The 18,731-nt window shown below is 36.1% G+C and overlaps 1 protein-coding gene across 1 annotated transcript in view; it reads right to left on the minus strand.

Annotated features, from left to right (window-relative positions):
* Positions 1 to 6,868: 6,868 nt before the first annotated feature.
* LOC127832132 (ski oncogene-like) overlaps positions 6,869 to 18,731 on the minus strand; it is an 81,399-nt gene continuing 69,536 nt past the window's right edge. The window contains 2 exon segments of the mRNA XM_052357370.1: positions 6,869 to 9,082; positions 16,856 to 16,924. Coding sequence (XP_052213330.1) covers positions 8,759 to 9,082; positions 16,856 to 16,924 — 393 coding nt within the window. The 3' untranslated portion in view covers positions 6,869 to 8,758.

The raw sequence follows: 18,731 nt of genomic DNA on the forward strand, positions 1-18,731 counted from the left end.
CTCTTAAAAACAGGTTACAGTGACCTTAATGAGAATGCAAGTTTTTTTCATAAAAGCTATGAGAACACAATGGTAAACTGCATGTACAGTGCATGTACAGTGTCATATTTTGTATCAGAAATAATGTAAGTTCATTATAGAACAGGTACTAATAGTACAACACAAAGTTTGAACATAATTTTAAAATACTGGCAATTATAAAGCACTACAGCTTCAATACAACAACTCAAGAAAAATATAATTCTTCATAAAAACACTAATGTGCAATCACAAATGATACTTGGACCATTTTTAAAACGTACAAACACAATTTAAAAAGTGAGTAAAATGGTATTCAAAATAAACCCTAAAATCGCTCAATTTAAAACATGTAACCTGACTACATAATTGAAAGTGAACATCTGACCTCATTCCAATTTATTAGCTCATCAATAAATAAATTATATTTTTTACTGAAATTATAATTCCAAGTTTAGCAGATGAACAGTTCAACTTATTTTCCCATACTTAGTAATTCAGTGTTTGCCACCAAGTGAGGAGATGCTCTATGTGGTATGAAGCCTACAGCAATGATTGTATGGTAAGCCTGTAACGATGAAAGAGTGTGGCTGAAGGATGCTTGCTGCCAACTGATTGCTATGGAAGACTATAAGTTCATGGTTCCTGATTTGTCATGGAATACTGCGTCTGTGATGTGGGGCCCAATCCCACCTTGCTCATGGTGGAGCGTTCTCAGAGCAGGCAGTTGTCCCTCACCCAAAGTATTGCCCTTAATATAAACTGCTTCAGTTGCAAAGATAGAAATGTTTTACAGGGATGACATTAATTTCAAACTTAATTACCGCAATAGACATTTCATACAATGTATTTGTTTGGTATGACCAAATTTCTCACATGTTATGCCAAGCAAATAGAGATACTCACTAATCTGAAGGTAATTCATTTCCATGTTAAGTGCCGGTTTAACCAAGCAGATATAATGCAAACCAAATCTACTATACAAGTGTTGAGGCGGGGTCGGTTACAACATGAAAATGACTTCAGGAAACTGCCTAACTGACAAATATGTGGAGATAATGCAATGAAACCATTGAATGCAAATGACTGAAGCCTGAAGCACTATTGAAGTATTACAGAATGAGATAAATACATTTTTTTTATCTCTGGTAGCATGAGTTTGTGCATCATTTATACTGTAATAGAACAGCTGAATTGAGAAATGGGAACAATTGTGCATGGACTCCACGGCAGTGCTTATAATGTAGATGATAACCAGCCCTGTTTGTACAGCCCAGCTCTTTCTACACAACAGACCCACAGCTAGTCATCAAATGGCAATATACACGTTTAGATAAGCAGCATTTACTATGCTAGATATCGTTATTAAATTTATTGAAATTAATTATTTCAATTAAGCCTATATGAAATACAGAGAGGATATTTGTTGGATTCGGTGATAAATCGATTTTATTTCTCGAGTGATGATCACAAGTGAATTAAAATCAACATTCCACAGAATCAAAAATTTTCACTGTTTGAAACAGTGGAAATATCACTCTTATTTCACTGATATTTCTCTATAAAACACTGAAAAGCATATAATAAATCCTGTTTTTCAAGTAGTCTACGTGAATACATGCTTAGTTTTAAGTAGACTACAGTCCACTACAGATGTCTTGATGTTGCAAGGACTAATAAGACAACTTGAGAACTTCAAACTTAACCTTTATGTGACTTGAAACGCATAAGAGCCAAACAAAAAAAGATGTTATAATTGTGACAGTCATTGAGAATACATTTTGACTCATCAGAAAATTCAACCTTTGTGAAATTGAGCCAAACAACAGACCTGTATACCAGTAAACAGCTATAACAAGTGGTCTTTGGAGGAAACTTGAAGCCAACGAGAGTTGCCTGCATATGCAATACATAAAGTTATCTATACACATCCTGTTTATAATAACATCATTTATTTAATGTTACAAATTATACATAACCATTAATATTTATCATATAAATAATACAATTAAATTTGTATTAATTAGTTAGAACTACTAACATCAACATAAGGGGTAGGACTGAATAAACTATCCTGTAGCGAAAAGTAAGCTAAAATTCAATTCATTTTTTAACATATTTCAGCGTTATTACGATGCAAGTGTGAGTTTTTTAAAGAATAGGAAATCAAAAAGAAATTCGACTGACATTTTTAACAAAGTGAACATGAGTACGACAACATTGATGTGATACTGGCCACAAATGTACACAAGTAACACTTCAGGAGTGTTTGTAAATCTACAGAGAGAGAAGGACCTGCCATCTGTACGCAAGTCAACAGAAACAAATATGCATGATTTCAATGTTTAAATGATTTAACCTACAAACTCCTGAAATTCACAGATGCTGCAATACAAAACACATGAAGCTACATGCAGCAGACTGGTATGCCCTATTAGTCAAACAATCTAACAATATGACACAAGTTTCTTTAAAACCGGGTGAAATTCATAGGAAATTTACAAATATTAATGTTCATATATATAAACATATATATATATATATATATATATAAAACTTAAAATGTCAAGCTAGAGTAAACAAATACATATTACCGTATTTTCATCAACAACCAACCATCTGAGGTAATTTAGGTAAAATGCTTCTATACAATTTCGAAATCCAAATAAAGAACACATCTGTCAGAAATGTAAAACAGTTTTTGGTAGTTTACCCTTATCCATAAAAGTGTTCTGATATTTTGAACACTGTTACATAGTTCCGAAAAACCTTTCTTGAACAAATGAATTCCTGCCATTTCTCTGCCATTTTGTAAGTCAACCATTGTCCAACTATTTAACACATAAGCAATGACTTATCAAGAGAAACACATAAAACATTCCATGTTTGTCCGACTTACACATCATACTTGAAACTTGCACACCTTAATCCAATTTTGAATGTAACCATAGAGATTGAACATTTGACATGCATAGCAGTCTTTATAAGAATCACATAAATGTCATTCAAACTATTATTTATTGATGCGGCATTAGGCTAGAAGAATATCAGCAATAATCCTTAAATCAGGCTGTCAAGTGACCTTTTTTCAAAAAGTAGGAAAAAATAGGAACTACTTTTGCAAGAAAAGTAGGAAAAAAGTAGGAAAAAGTAGGAACTTTTCCCTCAAAAGTAGGAATACATAATACTTATTTTTTAGACACAGGTCCAGAAAGCATAGCTTGAAACAGAGCAGGAGTGCCATCACATGTTCTGTATGGATACCCACTTGAAGCTACCTTAAGGGCCCAGAAGATTTCAGCCTTTTGTACCTGTTCCTTGTGTGATGGATGTACTTGCATACAGATAGATTTATCCCCACAACCCTGAGAGCTGCTTGGCTTTTGGGCACTTCCAAACAAACGCTTTTGTGAATTATCATGCATGTATTTCATGTTTTCCTTGTGTTTTTATCCATCTGCATGACTTATAAGTTGATTAGCACCAGAATTACTACAAGATGGACTTCATTCTGACAGTACAATATCTTGCAAACTCATTGCCGGTATCTCTCTTGCACCATGATCCCAGTGTTTTTCCACTGTTGTCCAACTTCTCCATCCATGAAGGGTTAAACTTTGTTTTCCCACTAGGAATTTAAGCACTTATAGTGTATCTATGATAATTAAGTTTCAAGCAAAGCTACCCTGATAAAGAAGTATACATGTAATTAGATGCTGTTCATTTTGGTGTATCATCAAATAAGTGGTTAGAGGTCTTCTGTGTATCGATATAAAAATGGTAATTATATTGTGCATGTTATATCCTTAAACAGAAGACCAAATTTATTTAGTGATACACCAACTTGTTGTACAAGATTAATACTAGTATATAAAGCAGTGTAAATGTTCTGCTACAGCTACATTGTGAAACCTTTAAATTGACAATAGGGTGCAGTTATAATGACTTAAGTTACATTCAAAATGACTGGTCATTGCAGAGCAGATTATGCAACTGGAGATAGGACCTTATCACCTGACATCTTTTATGACAGCATTGATTGGGCAATGAAACAGTTGCACTTCATTGTTTATTCCAGTTTCAAATAATGGCTTTTACATTATTGATGACTTTGCGGGAGTGTAATAATGCCGTTTAATAATTTTAATACTTCGCTTTAACACCTTGAAGTTACCTCACTAGCTATGGCATCATTAGACAAGAATTGTGTTTGTCCGAAACACAATGCCCACTATTGCCCAGCTTTGAAATAAAATTTCAATATATCATTTGGCAGGTTTAGAAATTATCTCCCTTTTAAAGCTTATTACTTCTCTTGGATTGTATTTTTTAACTTTTGACCTTGAAGGATGACCTTCACCTTTCACCACTCAAAATGTGCAGCTTCATGAGATACACATGCATGCCAAATATCAAGTTGCTATCTTCAATATTGCAAAAGTTATGGCTCATATTAAAGTTTTCGGACGGACACACACACACAGACAGACAGACAAACGGACTGACAGTACAACTGCAATATGCCACCCTACCGGGAGCATAAAAATGTATCAGGGCATTTAGGCTCTGTGCATTTATCTTTAATTACTAAACATGATGTACCTATGATATCAATAGAACATCATATCCGTTGTCGTGTAATACAGAATTTATTACATTATATTTGTAAATGATGAAAACTCGGCAAAGCATCAGTTTTATCTTTTTTCCAATAACTTGTGTAATAAATTCCATATTACATAACCACTCATACAATACATGTATCTCTATATCTCTACATTCCAAACAGCAATATCATGTAAACATGCATAAGGTTTGGTCAAATTATTGTCAATGGAAACAAAATAAAACTGGAATAAACAATGGGTTCCCTCAGCTCTTGCATCACTGGGAACTGTGTAAGGTAGTGCAGTCTGCAGTGTACAAATGCTAAGGAAGTAAACAAGGCACTATTGTTACTTCAAAAAAAACTTGTCAATAATTTTAAAAGTTACATAAGAAATAAATATTTATGCTCCTGAAGAGGTGCTAGCAGACAGTCAGCATGGGTTGTCAGGTCTCATCTAGATGAATGCACATTAACAGGGATACAGTCATGCCATAGATTCATTCATCCTGCAAGTTTACTAAATAAACTCTTTAAAAAAAAAAATCTCCATTGAAAATGAAAAAGTAGGAATAGTAGGAAGATTTGGTAAAAAAATAGGAAAAAGTAGGATCCTGATGAAAAAGTAGGAAATAGTAGGAAAAAGTAGGAAAAAGTATGACCGCTTGACAGCCTGTTAAATGTTTGAAAGCCTCCAATCAAAAGGAGACAACATTGCACATGTTTAGACATTACCTATGCCAAATAACAATAGTCAGTTTGTGAACTTTCATGAAGTTCTGTAAACAAGAGGGCCAAGATGGCCCTAGTTCGCTCACCTGAGAGGAGTTGGTTCATTCAATCTTTACCAAATTCAAACTTGACCTAGATATTGTCCAGACAAACATCCTGGTAAAGTTTCATCATTATTTCATCTGCGAGTCATGATTATTGTACCTATGAAGTTTCATGATCAAAGGCGTAAGCATTATTGAGTTATCATCCGGAAACCATTTTTCTAAGTTGAGTCACCGTGACCTTGACAGCCATTGTGTGAATACGTTTTTTGGCACTGTGACCTTGACCTTTGACAAAGTGACCTGATAATCAATAGGGGTCATCTGCGAGTCATGATCAATATACCTATGAAGTTTCATGAACATAGGCATAAGCGTTCTTGAGTTATCATCCAGAAACCATTTTACTATTTCAGGTCACCATGACCTTGACCTTTGACCTAGTGACCTGAAAATCAATAGGGGTCATTTTCGAGTCATGATCAATGTACCTATGAAGTTTCATGATCCTAGGCATAAGCGTTCTTGAGTTATTATCCGGAAACCATTTTACTATTTTGGGTCATCATGACCTTGACCTTTGACCTTGTGACCTGAAAATCAATAGGGGTCATCTACGAGTTATGATCAATGTACCTATGAAGTTTCATGATCCTAGGCCTAAGGGTTCTTGAGTTATCATCCGGAAACCATTTTACTATTTCGGGTCATCGTGACCTTGACCTATGACCTAGTGACCTGAAAATCAATAGGGGTCATCTGCGAGTCATGATCAATGTACCTATGAAGTTTCATGATCCTTGGCATAAGCGCTATTGATATATCTTCCGGAAACCATCTGGTTGACGGACAGACTGACATGAGCAAAACAATATACCCCCTCTTCTTCGAAAGGGGAGGGGGGGGGGAGGGGATAATGAGAAAATTTCCCCCCCACCAGCAGCCATGTTATTCAACTGACCGGAACCATTTTTTAACTCAACTCTCATATCAAGGAAACAAATGTTCTGAGCAAACTTCATGAAAATTGGGCCAAAAATGTGACTTCTACTGTGTTCACTTGTTTTCAGTATATACATATAGAGAAAATGCACCGCCCACTGGCGGCCATGTTTTTTCACCGATCCCGAACATTTTCAAACTCTTCCGAGAAATCAATAAAACCAATGTTTGGACCAACTTTCATGATGATTGGGTAAAAATTGTGACTTCTAGAGTGTTTACAAGGTTTCTCTATTGCCAAATAGGGAAAACTGCCACTATATACATATAGAGAAAAATGCCCTGACCACTGGCGGCCATGTTTTTTCACCGATCTCGACCATTTTCGAACTTGTCCGAGACATCAATTGAACCAATGTTTTAACCAACTTTCATGATGATTGGGCAAAAATTGTGACTTCTAGAGTGTTTACAAGGTTTCTCTATAGCCAAATAAGGAAAACTGCCCCGCCCACTGGCGGCCATATTTTTCAACGGATCGGAACCACTTTTGAACTCAACCAAGATAGCATTAAGACAAACATTTTGACAAAGTTACATGAAGATTGGGCATGAAATGTGACTTCTACAGTGTTTACAAGGTTTTTCTTTTTTTTACCTAGTGACCTAGTTTTTGACCCGGCACAACCCAGTTTCGAACTCGGCCGAGATTTCATTGGGACAAAGCTTCTGACCAAGTTTCATGAAGATAGGACAAGAAATGTGGCCTCTAGTGTTTACTAGCAAATGTTAACGGACGGACGGACGGACATACGACGGACAAAGACCGGTCACAAAAGCTCACCTGAGCAATCAGGTGAGCTAAAATAAAAAATCAATAATAATCCTTCACACAAAAAGTTGACAAAATACTTGACAAAAATCTGTGAAAAAAATGTGTGTTTTTTATTTGTCCCAATATTGTGTAATACCATATTTCTGAAACATTTTGCTTTCTAATGAAGTTTTGATGAATTTTCTTTCCTGTCTGTATTTCTATACACTGGTCAATGTTGTACCAAGCTCTCACACACTGGTCAATGTTGTGCCAAGCTCTCACACACTGGTCAATGTTGTACCAGGCTCTCACACACTGGTCAATGTTAAACCAAGCTCTCACACACTGGTCAATGTTGTACCAAGCTCTCACACACTGGTCAATGTTGTACCAAGCTTTCACACACTGGTAAATGTTGTACCAGGCTTTCACACACTGGTCAATTTTGTACCAAGCTCTCACACACTGTTCAATGTTGTACCATGCTCTCACACACTGGTCAATGTTGTACCAAACTCTCACACACTGGTCAATGTTGTTCCAAGCTCTCACACACTGGTCAATGTTGTTCCAAGCTCTCACAAAGAATGTTGTACCAGGCTTGCTTATGTTCGAGATTTCATATAGGCGAGCTTGTGACCATTCTAAGTCTCAAGAAATGATATAAGAATTCAGACTTGCTTGCTTACTACTATGACTGTAAATGTGTGATTTCATAACTCAATAAATAATATTTTACCATATCTCACCAACTCATACCCAAATGTAATTTGTATGGGGTTCGATACGGGACATTTAAAATGTCAAGTAGAGCAAAATGTCAATAGAGGCACAACTTTTACTAAATGATCAGCAAGTTCAATAACATTTCCGCAAGTTCAATAACATTTCCATCTAAACATTCATAGATATCGTACTCAAAATCAACACCTAAAGCAATTCACAACTGACACACAAGAATGTATTATTGATACACACTATGTATATAACAGCGCGCAAGGAAAAAAACAACAGCTTTACATTTCCAGCCATACAATAAACCCTCGACTTCTTCAACCATGAATTCCCAAGCAATCTTAAGTACATCAGAAGTACCACACAAATTTTCTTGTTTGTTCCCGAGTAAAATACACAGGAAATTGCAAGTATCCGTAATTAATAGGTAACATTAATATGGCATCACATTGTTTTCATGATCAAATCCAGCTGTGACACACAGTCATAGTCATACTGATGCACGGTATGCCTCATATAAGAAAGCACAGTTTACAGCAACTAAAAATCCCAATGTCTGGCATACATTACTCTTTACATAAAGTAATTTATTCTACATCCTCAACAATTGTAACAATTTAAATTGGCAACACAGTTCTAGAAAAAAAACTTGTGCATGATAAAAATCACAGTCATAAGTTAAAATTATAAGAAACAAACAGTAAACTAGCTAAAACGTAACACCAGTAGATGAATTTCCAATTAGAATATCCTAGTGTAATTCCACGCCAGTGATAAAAGTCTTAACAGCATACGGTTTCTCTAACAACTCATACTGTACAAACAGTTACTGAATACAGAACCAATGTGTGTACAAGTCACTATTCAAGTACCATCATGCTCCTTTTTAATGAACCTGTCAGCTGGTGGCACCCCGGAGTACAGGGGCAGGATACCAGCACGCAGCAGGTGCAGGTAGCCAGGGTGCAGGTGTGGGGTGGGGACCTCCGTGGGGGAGCGCTGGGGCGGGGAGCCAGATGGGGACCGCAGCAGACTGAAGCCCCCGTTACACGCTCCTTTTGTCAGATCTAGCACATTCACACCCATCTGGTGTAACTTCTCTCGCATCACAATGTTCTCCACATGTAGCTGTTGAAATATCATCTCATACTGCTGCAGTCTGCCTTGCAGCTCCTGAATCTTTCCAATCTGAAATAAGAATACATATTTCAATCATTTACAAGGGCTGTTTGTAAAACATGCATGCCCCCCATATGGGCTGTCCGTTGTAGTGGCAGCCATTGTGTGAATACGTTTTTTGTCACTGTGACCTTGACCTTTGACCTAGTGACCTCAAAATCAATAGGGGTAATCTGCGAGTCATGATCAATCTACCTGTGAAGTTTCATGATCCTAGGCATATGCGTTCTTGAGTTATCATCCTAAAACCATTTTACTATTTCGGGTCACCGTGACCTTGACCTTTGACCTAGTGACCTCAAAATCCGTAGGGGTCATCTGCGAGTCATGATCAATCTACCCATGAAGTTTCATGATCCTAGGCGTATGCATTCTTGAGTTATCATCCGGAAACCATTTTACTCTTTCGGGTAACCGTGACCTTGACCTAGTGACCTCAAAATCAATAGGATTCATCTGCGAGTCATGATCAATCTACCCATGAAGTTTCATGATCCTAGGCGTATGCGTTCTTGAGTTATCATTCAAAAACCATTTTACTATTTGGGTCACCGTGACCTTGACCTTTGACCTAGTGACCTCAAAATCAATAGGGGTCATCTGCAAGTCATGATCAATGTACCTATGAAGTTTCATGATCCTAGGCCCAAGCGTTCTTGAGTTATCGTCTGACAACCACCTGGTGGACGGACCGACAGACCGACCGACAGACCGACCGACATGAGCAAAGCAATATAACCCCTCTTTTTCGAAGGGGGGCATAATAATATTTATTCTTAAAGATATCAACAAGAGGGACATGGTGGTCCCTAAGTAATCACCTGACTTCACCTGACACAAATTGTTGAAGACATGACCTTGTTTATCCCACTTGACCCAGATTCAAACAAGGCTTGTCAAGATTATCATTTTGACAAAGTTTCATCAAGACGGGGTAAAAACTACGCCCTCTAAAGAGGCAACAAGTAATTTTAAAGATTACAGTAGGTGACCTATTTGTGCATGCAACTGACCCAAATTAAAACTTGGCATTGATATTGTCAAGATAAACATTTCAATCAAGTTTCACCCAGCTCGAGTAATAAATGTTGCCCTTAGAGTCATCTAGTATCTAAATTTATATGACACAGATGCAACATTGGCCTAGATATTGTCTAAGACTATGTTTCATTAGAGTGGCAATAAGTTTTTTGCTTATATTTGACCTTATTGTGACCTAGTTTTTGCTTATATTTGACCTTATTGTGACCTAGTTTTTGCTTATATTTGACCTTATTGTGACCTAGTTTTTGCTTATATTTGACCTTATTGTGACCTAGTTTTTGCTTATATTTGACCTTATTGTGACCTAGTTTTTGCTTATATTTGACCTTATTGTGACCTAGTTTTTGAGTGCGCAAGATTTAGATTAGGACTCATCTTAGAAAAACATCCTTATTGATTTTCATCTAGTTACAATGTTTTTCCTTATTGATTTTCATCTAGTTACAATGTTTTTTCCTTATTGATTTTCATCTAGTTACAATGTTTTTATCTAATGTGGTTACCAGGTTTTGACCTGGTGACGTCCGACTTGAACACACATGAACCAGTTTCGAACTTGGCCTAGATATTGTTTAAACAAACATTCTGACAAAGTTTCATCACCATTTGAGTCAAAAATGTGGCCTCTATTGTAAACAGATTATTTGTTCATGAAATTTGAGCAAGTCTCATCAATATTTGATGAAAAATGAAAAGGGATAAAGAGCTTAATGTTTATGACACAAAACTGGTCAATGGGTAATCCCAATAGTTCCTTTTATGCTTATTTGAGCAATAAAAGGGAGAGAAGCCTGTACCACAACTACATTAATCCTACAGCAGTTATGTGCCTTGAATGACTGACATCACTTGACAAAACAGTATCATTTTATATTGAAACAACATCTAAACAATTCTACTTTATTTGCTCATTTCAATATATATATTTTTTTTGCTTTTGAAACTAAGTTAAGAGAAGCTTTTATATTGAGTTTTGCTTCTTATTATTGATACTATAATATTGAAATCTTGTCCCAATAAGTGTGCATGCAGAGTTAATTTGTTAGTGTTTACCTATCCTGCCACTATTGTATCATAAAGGAATGTAAGGAAGGGACAGTTTCAAGCTTCACCCTCCTATTTCAACACTTCATTACATTGTTTTTCTTTATACTTAAATGGCACAAAGAAGAGCAAACCTTGTTATACATGTTTTGAAATGAGAATATACATGTAAATCACCTAATTATTAATGTCATTTACAACAAAAAACTAATTACAATGACATGAATGTATGCATCCCATCTAAATGATACATTTTTATAATAAAGTCTAAAGAAAAGTAAACCACTAGCATTCAGGACACACATGTCAGTACAGCTGAGCACACAACATGACACCGTATTAGCTTACAGAACACAACAAGAATTCTTTGGCCAAAAATAGAAAGTAAATTAACATGGCATACTTTAACATGCACAATACATGCATGCTCAGATTCTAGTTGTGTTCTAACCAGGATTCTCAGGGGTTATTAAGAACCAAGTGTGATATGACATCTTCCCACACACCATCACAGGTCCCTTAATTACTTGCTCTTATACTCCAATCAGACATTGGCAACCAAACCATCCTATTAGTATCTGACATGGGGATGCAGCAAAGACCAACCTAATTCCAAAGACGCACAGCAGACAAACTTCTATGACAGAAAATCAATACTGCAGAGAATGCCTTGCTTAATGCTGGAAATTATTAAACCTTGTTGGAAATGACTCAATCTAAAATGAAATCCAACTCTCCAATTCTGCAGATGTACATCAAGACAGCAACCAACCAAGCAGTTCTCTAGGTATATATTGAGAACAGCTGCTCGCCTCAACTTTCTATATCTGTTCACTTTGTCTACTATTTAATATGATTTGTACTATGATATGTTGTTCTTTTTCAAACTAAACCAGATTTCAATGACTTTATTATTTAATTATAGATTTATTTACTTTTTTATTTGCTTTTTTATTTATTTTTTATTCATTTTATTATTTTATGTATGTATTTATTTATTTTGTGTTTATTTGTAAAAAATAATTTGGGGGGGGGGGGGGGGGAAGGGGGTAATTTAATTGTATAACAAAAAAGGGCCAAGAGGCTATTTGGTATCTTACCAATTATGAAAATGAGTAATCATAGAGCAAGTAAGCCTGTCAAACTTGACCAAATGTGACCTTGTCTAGCCTACATGCCTGAAATGATTTATAGTTATTATTACTGGTGACACAAAATAGGTGAACCACTGTGAGACTTGTGTATGCAGTACTATAGGCAGACTGATATACTGCTACAAAAACTGGCAATACTGCCTGCTGAAATTTTGTTTTGATCCAAATGAATAAATTTCAAATAAAAATATTTTCCATAATAAGTTCTAAATTATACAAAACTGTGATATATAATGACTCATTCTCAAATACATGTATTGGTTTATCTTTTTTTTGGCCTTGATATATTGGTTCATTTTAGTTAATTCACAAAAGTACAAGTATTTAGGCAATCAATAAATCTATGAAAGATTGAATAAATTCATGTCATAACATGAATATAATAACAGCACAATAGTCAGGGTTGCATTTTACTATGAGTGTTAGAACTGCATAAACCAAAACAATATCTCAGTGTGGTACTTGGTTTGTATTCACCAACCCATTCTTAGACTCAAGTGTAAAGAATAGATTTAGATCAAAGATATCTTAATGCAGAGTGTGAATAGATTCAGACTACCAAGGGTGACTAGAGTCAGACTATCAAGGGTGAATAGATTCAGACTATCAAGGGTGAATAGATTCAGACTATCAAGGGTGAATAGTCAGACTATCAAGGGTGAATAGAGTCAGACTATCAAGGGTGAATAGTCAGACTATCAAGGGTGAATAGAGTCAGACTATCAAGGGTGAATAGTCAGACTATCAAGGGTGAATAGAGTCAGACTATGAAGGGTGAATAGATTCAGACTATCTAGGGTGAATAGTCAGACTATAAAGGGTGAATATATTCAGACTATCTAGGGTGAATAGATTCAGACTATCTAGGGTGAATAGAGTCAGACTATGAAGGGTGAATAGATTCAGACTATCTAGGGTGAATAGTCAGACTATGAAGGGTGAATAGATTCAGACTATCAAGGGTGAATAGATTCAGACTATCAAGGGTGAATAGAGTCAGACTATCAAGGGGGAATAGATTCAGACTATCTAGGGTGAATAGTCAGACTATGAAGGGTGAATAGATTCAGACAATCAAGGGTGAATAGAGTCAGACTATCTAGGGTGAATAGATTCAGACTATCAAGGGTGAATAGTCAGACTATCAAGGGTGAATAGTCAGACTATGAAGGGTGAATAGATTCAGACAATCAAGGGTGAATAGAGTCAGACTATCTAGGGTGAATAGATTCAGACTATCAAGGGTGAATAGTCAGACTATGAAGGGTGAATAGATTCAGAATATCAAGGGTGAATAGAGTCAGACTATCAAGGGTGAATAGATTCAGACTATGAATGGTGAATAGTCAGACTATGAAGGGTGAATAGAGTTAGACTATCAAGGGTGAATAGATTCAGACTATCAAGGGTGAATATATTCAGACTATCAAGGGTGAATAGAGTCAGATTATCAAGGGTGAAGATATTCAGACTATCAAGGGTGCAAATGTCATAAGAAATCTTAATGCAGAGTGTGAATAGATTCAGACTATCAAGGGTTAATAGAGTCAGACTATCAAGGGTGAATAAGACTATCAAGGGTGAATAAAGTCAGACTATCAAGGGTGAATAGAGCCAGACTATCAAGGGTTCATAGAGTCAGACTATCAAGTGTGAATAGAGTCAGACTATCAAGGGTGAATAGAGCCAGACTATCAAGGGTGCATATGTCATAAGAAATTTAAATGCAGAGTGTGAATAGAGTCAGACTATCAAGGGTGAATAGAGTCAGACCATCAAGGGTGCTTATGTCATAAGAAATCTAAATGCAGAGTGTGAATAGAGTCAGACTATCAAGGGTGAATAGATTCAGACCATCAAGGGTGCTTATGTCATAAGAAATCTTAAATCAGAGAGTGCATACATTCAGACTATCAAGGATGTCATAAGAAAACCGTTCTATGTTAAGATTGGAGTAATTTAAGGTGTACATTGTCAAATTAGAACAATCATTAATGAATATTTAGTACATTACAGCTTTAAGAATATTCTTTATTCTTAGACTTAAGTCATAGAATTGGTTTATGCATGCTGGCCTGATTGCAGAGGCATGGAATGTTTGAGAGCATCTAGTGCAATTATTATTGGAGGTCATCAAAGCCATTACACACATTAGTAATATAAGACATAGACACAATCAAAAAGAGGCCTAATTAACAGCAAAACGTATCAAATGTCTTCTATGTGACAAATACCAAGCAAGCAACTCGAGTCAGAATTCCACCATGACATTTGAACAATGAGAAGGTGTAAATAAGACTGCCTTAATCTGTCCAAGGAATCTATCAAGATACATGTCTATGTATGGAAAGTCAGTCAGCAGAAAAAGATCAACATAAAACGGAGCTGTGTAAGTCGTGTCAAATGTCTGGGTTTATTCAGCCATGTTAACAGATAAAAATACATACATAATTGTCACCAGCAATCTGATAGAATAGGTTAAACAATGCACAATCTATCTGCCTGACTGGTCTAAAGAAAATCATCTTGTAATAAGACCAGTACTAAATTATTAACTTTTTATTTTGATCAGTTTTAAAACATTGTATACCACAGCTAAAAAAAAAAATTTTCCCATATCCCACCCAATTACATGGCCACATACAATAACTGCAGCTGAACAAGATCATTGAATAGGCAAGAACAGCTAGTCAAGTGCAGTCTTATTCAGTGAGAACAAAAGACACACTAATGTTCAAAGTTAAGTATCACCATTAATAAGAGTGCAAAACAAGGCCAGCTAAGCTGTTCACAGGTTTCTGCCATGGTGCCTGTATATAATGAGCCTCTCTATTGTAAAATGGTGTTGTCCAAAATTAGCCCGTGCTGTCCACACAGGCTAGTCTGGGAGAACATGTGCATTAACCCATTTATGCCTAGCGTCTAAAAAAAAGGCCTTGGCAAACAGCGTAGACCCAGATGAGAGGCCGCATGATGCGGCGTCTCATCAGGGTCTGCGCTGTTTGCTTTAAGGAATTTCTGGTAGAAAAATTCTAAATATAGAAATAAATATACTAGACATCCCTAATTTGGAAATAAATTGATCCAATTTAGAAGGATGGGAGAGTCCACTAGGCATAAATGGGTTAAGCTCAGTTTTCCCAGAAGGCAGCTCATATAATTATAAATGCTAGATTGTTGATCAGCTTACCTCAATCTCATCACTAAATGCTAGATAGTTGATCAGCTTACCCCAATCTCATCACTAAATGCTAGATAGTTGATCAGCTTACCCCAATCTCATCACTAAATGCTAGATAGTTGATCAGCTTACCCCAATCTCATCACTAAATGCTAGATAGTTGATCAGCTTACCCCAATCTCATCACTAAATGCTAGATAGTTGATCAGCTTACCCCAATCTCATCACTAAATGCTAGATAGTTGATCAGCTTACCCCAATCTCATCACTAAATGCTAGATAGTTGATCAGCTTACCCCAATCTCATCACTAAATGCTAGATAGTTGATCAGCTTACCCCAATCTCATCACTAAATGCAAGATAGTTGATTAGCTTACCAAATCTCATCACTAAATGCTAGATAGTTGATCAGCTTACCCCAATCTCATCACTAAATGCAAGATAGTTGATTAGCTTACCCCAATCTCATCACTAAATGCTAGATAGTTGATCAGATTACCCCAATCTCATCACTAAATGCAAGATAGTTGATTAGCTTATCCCAATCTCATCACTAAATGCTAGATAGTTGATCAGCTTACCCCAATCTAATCACTAAATGCAAGATAGTTGATTAGCTTACCCAATCTCATCACTAAATGCTAGATAGTTGATCAGCTTACCCCAATCTCATCACTAAATGCTAGATAGTTGATCAGCTTACCCCAATCTCATCACTAAATGCAAGATAGTTGATTAGCTTACCCAATCTCATCACTAAATGCTAGATAGTTGATCAGCTTACCCCAATCTCATCACTAAATGCTAGATAGTTGATCAGCTTACCCCAATCTCATCACTAAATGCTAGATTGTTGATTAGCTTACCCCAATCTCATCACTAAATGCTAGATAGTTGATCAGCTTACCCCAATCTCATCACTTAATGCTAGATTGTTGATTAGCTTACCCCAATCTCATCACTAAATGCTAGATAGTTGATTAGCTTACCCCAATCTCATCACTAAATGCTAGATAGTTGATCAGCTTACTCCAATCTCATCACTAAAAGCTAGATTGTTGATCAGCTTACCCCAATCTCATCACTAAATGCTAGATAGTTGATCAGCTTACCCCAATCTCATCACTAAATGCTAGATAGTTGATCAGCTTACCCCAATCTCATCACTAAATGCTAGATTGTTGATTAGCTTACCCCAATCTCATCACTAAATGCTAGATAGTTGATCAGCTTACCCCAATCTCATCACTAAATGCTAGATAGTTGATCAGCTTACCCCAATCTCATCACTAAATGCTAGATAGTTGATCAGCTTACCCCAATCTCATCACTAAATGCTAGATAGTTGATCAGCTTACCCCAATCTCATCACGGTCCTGCATTATCTGCACATCCTTCAGCAACTTGGCATTGTCATCTTTCACCTCCTGGAACAAAATACAAATTGTATTCATACAGTGCAGCAGTGCTTTCCACTGGCAATTTAATGGTCCCTCGACGGGCCACTTGAATTTTGAAATCAGAGTCAGCGGGGTGCATGATATTTACAGGTTAGTGTATTTTTCAGTAACTGCAACTAACCATTCTATATTTCATTCCATAAGATCAAAGCGATATGGACTTCGCCAAATATTTTGAAAGTCAATTTACAATACTCAATTACATGCATCTCTTTACCCAACTTAAGTTCACCTAAAGGCAGAGCGTCGTTGCATTGGAAAATCCATTTTGGCCAATTTGTGCGCACGATTTGCATGAGTGAAAGCGCTCATAGGCATTCAATACCTGCTGTAAAATTATGCAGGTGATGCATGAGTCAGTGATTATGATGAAATCACGGCAATTAACTTAGAAGACTTTTTTTGGCAACAGGGTGTTATCCTCCTGGAAATTGTTTATTTAATGCATTAAATGGTTAAAACATCTATTTGACTAGTAAAGCGTTTTTACAAATTATTTTTGAATTCAAATATAAATGTTTTGTTGAAATCTTAAATGAGCATAATTAAATTTGTAATATGAAATATGCTTCCGAATTTTAATATAAACACGACATTAACAAATTTTAGCTTAAATAATCTGTATTCAGATCTTCATATATTTCATGTATTTTGTGCTGTTCCTTTGTCTCCATAAAAAAACGCAAAAAAATTATGCAGACACGTACGTCACGTGAAAAGTGTGGGTGTATTTATTGTTGTATATAAATGCTAACAGCACGTGAGGCAATATAGTCACATATGCCACTATTCATTTGTTACTTAAGAAAAGAGGCAAATGTTTGTGTTTATGAAATTATTGAGCACTTTTATCCTCAATATTTACAAGCATTGGCTTTTACAAATGGAATATAAGAGATTATCGGGTAATGAATAGCGACGGCAAAAGAAGTAAGTATGCAGTAATTGATAGTCGGGTTGATACGGTTGTATTGACAAATCAATCTAGTCGGGTACATGGGTATCTATATGTGAAAAAAATGGCATGATCAATGGCTTTATAGATGTTTTTCTTCTTGCAGAGTCATAAAGCACCAAATAACGTCATAAACAAATTAGAAAACAAGGGACAAAATTGTCACAAAACCAGGTTTTCAATTGGAAACAAAAGTCTGATAAAGGGAGACAGCTCAAACTGAACTGATTGTTTATAATTAACCTTTGTTTCAAAATAAATAAATATTTTTAGTCGTGACAACCTTGACCAATGATGGTGAACAAATGTGCCAAAAGATTTTAAAATCTCACAATGAATGACATAGTTATGGCCCGGACAAGCTCATTTATGGCCATTTTTTACCTTTAAACTCAAAGTGTGACCTTGACCTTGGAGATATCGACGTAATTCTTTCGCGCGACACACCGTCTAATGATGGTGAACAAATGTGCCAAATAATTTAAAAATCTCACAATTAATTAATAAGTTATGCGAGGCTCGGACAAGCTTGTTTTGCCAGCCCGCCAGCCGACATTCTAATAACCAGTTAAACCTGGTTAAAAATTAAGGTATGGAGGGTGCTTCTCTTCCTAAGCCCCCCCCCCCCGCTAACGACCACGGGCATCTGAAAACATCCTGTGGAAAGCACTACAATGCAGTTACCTTATTGCAGGCAGGAAACATACATTTAAAACATATTAATTTTTAACTATATTTCATTTTTAAGTGGACTTTGTATTAAGCAACAAGTGATGTCAATGTAAGTGCAAAATACCCCCCCCCCCCCCCCAAAAAAAA

Source organism: Dreissena polymorpha, chromosome 5 (assembly GCF_020536995.1).
Source record: "Dreissena polymorpha isolate Duluth1 chromosome 5, UMN_Dpol_1.0, whole genome shotgun sequence".
In the NCBI taxonomy this organism is placed as follows: domain Eukaryota; kingdom Metazoa; phylum Mollusca; class Bivalvia; order Myida; family Dreissenidae; genus Dreissena; species Dreissena polymorpha.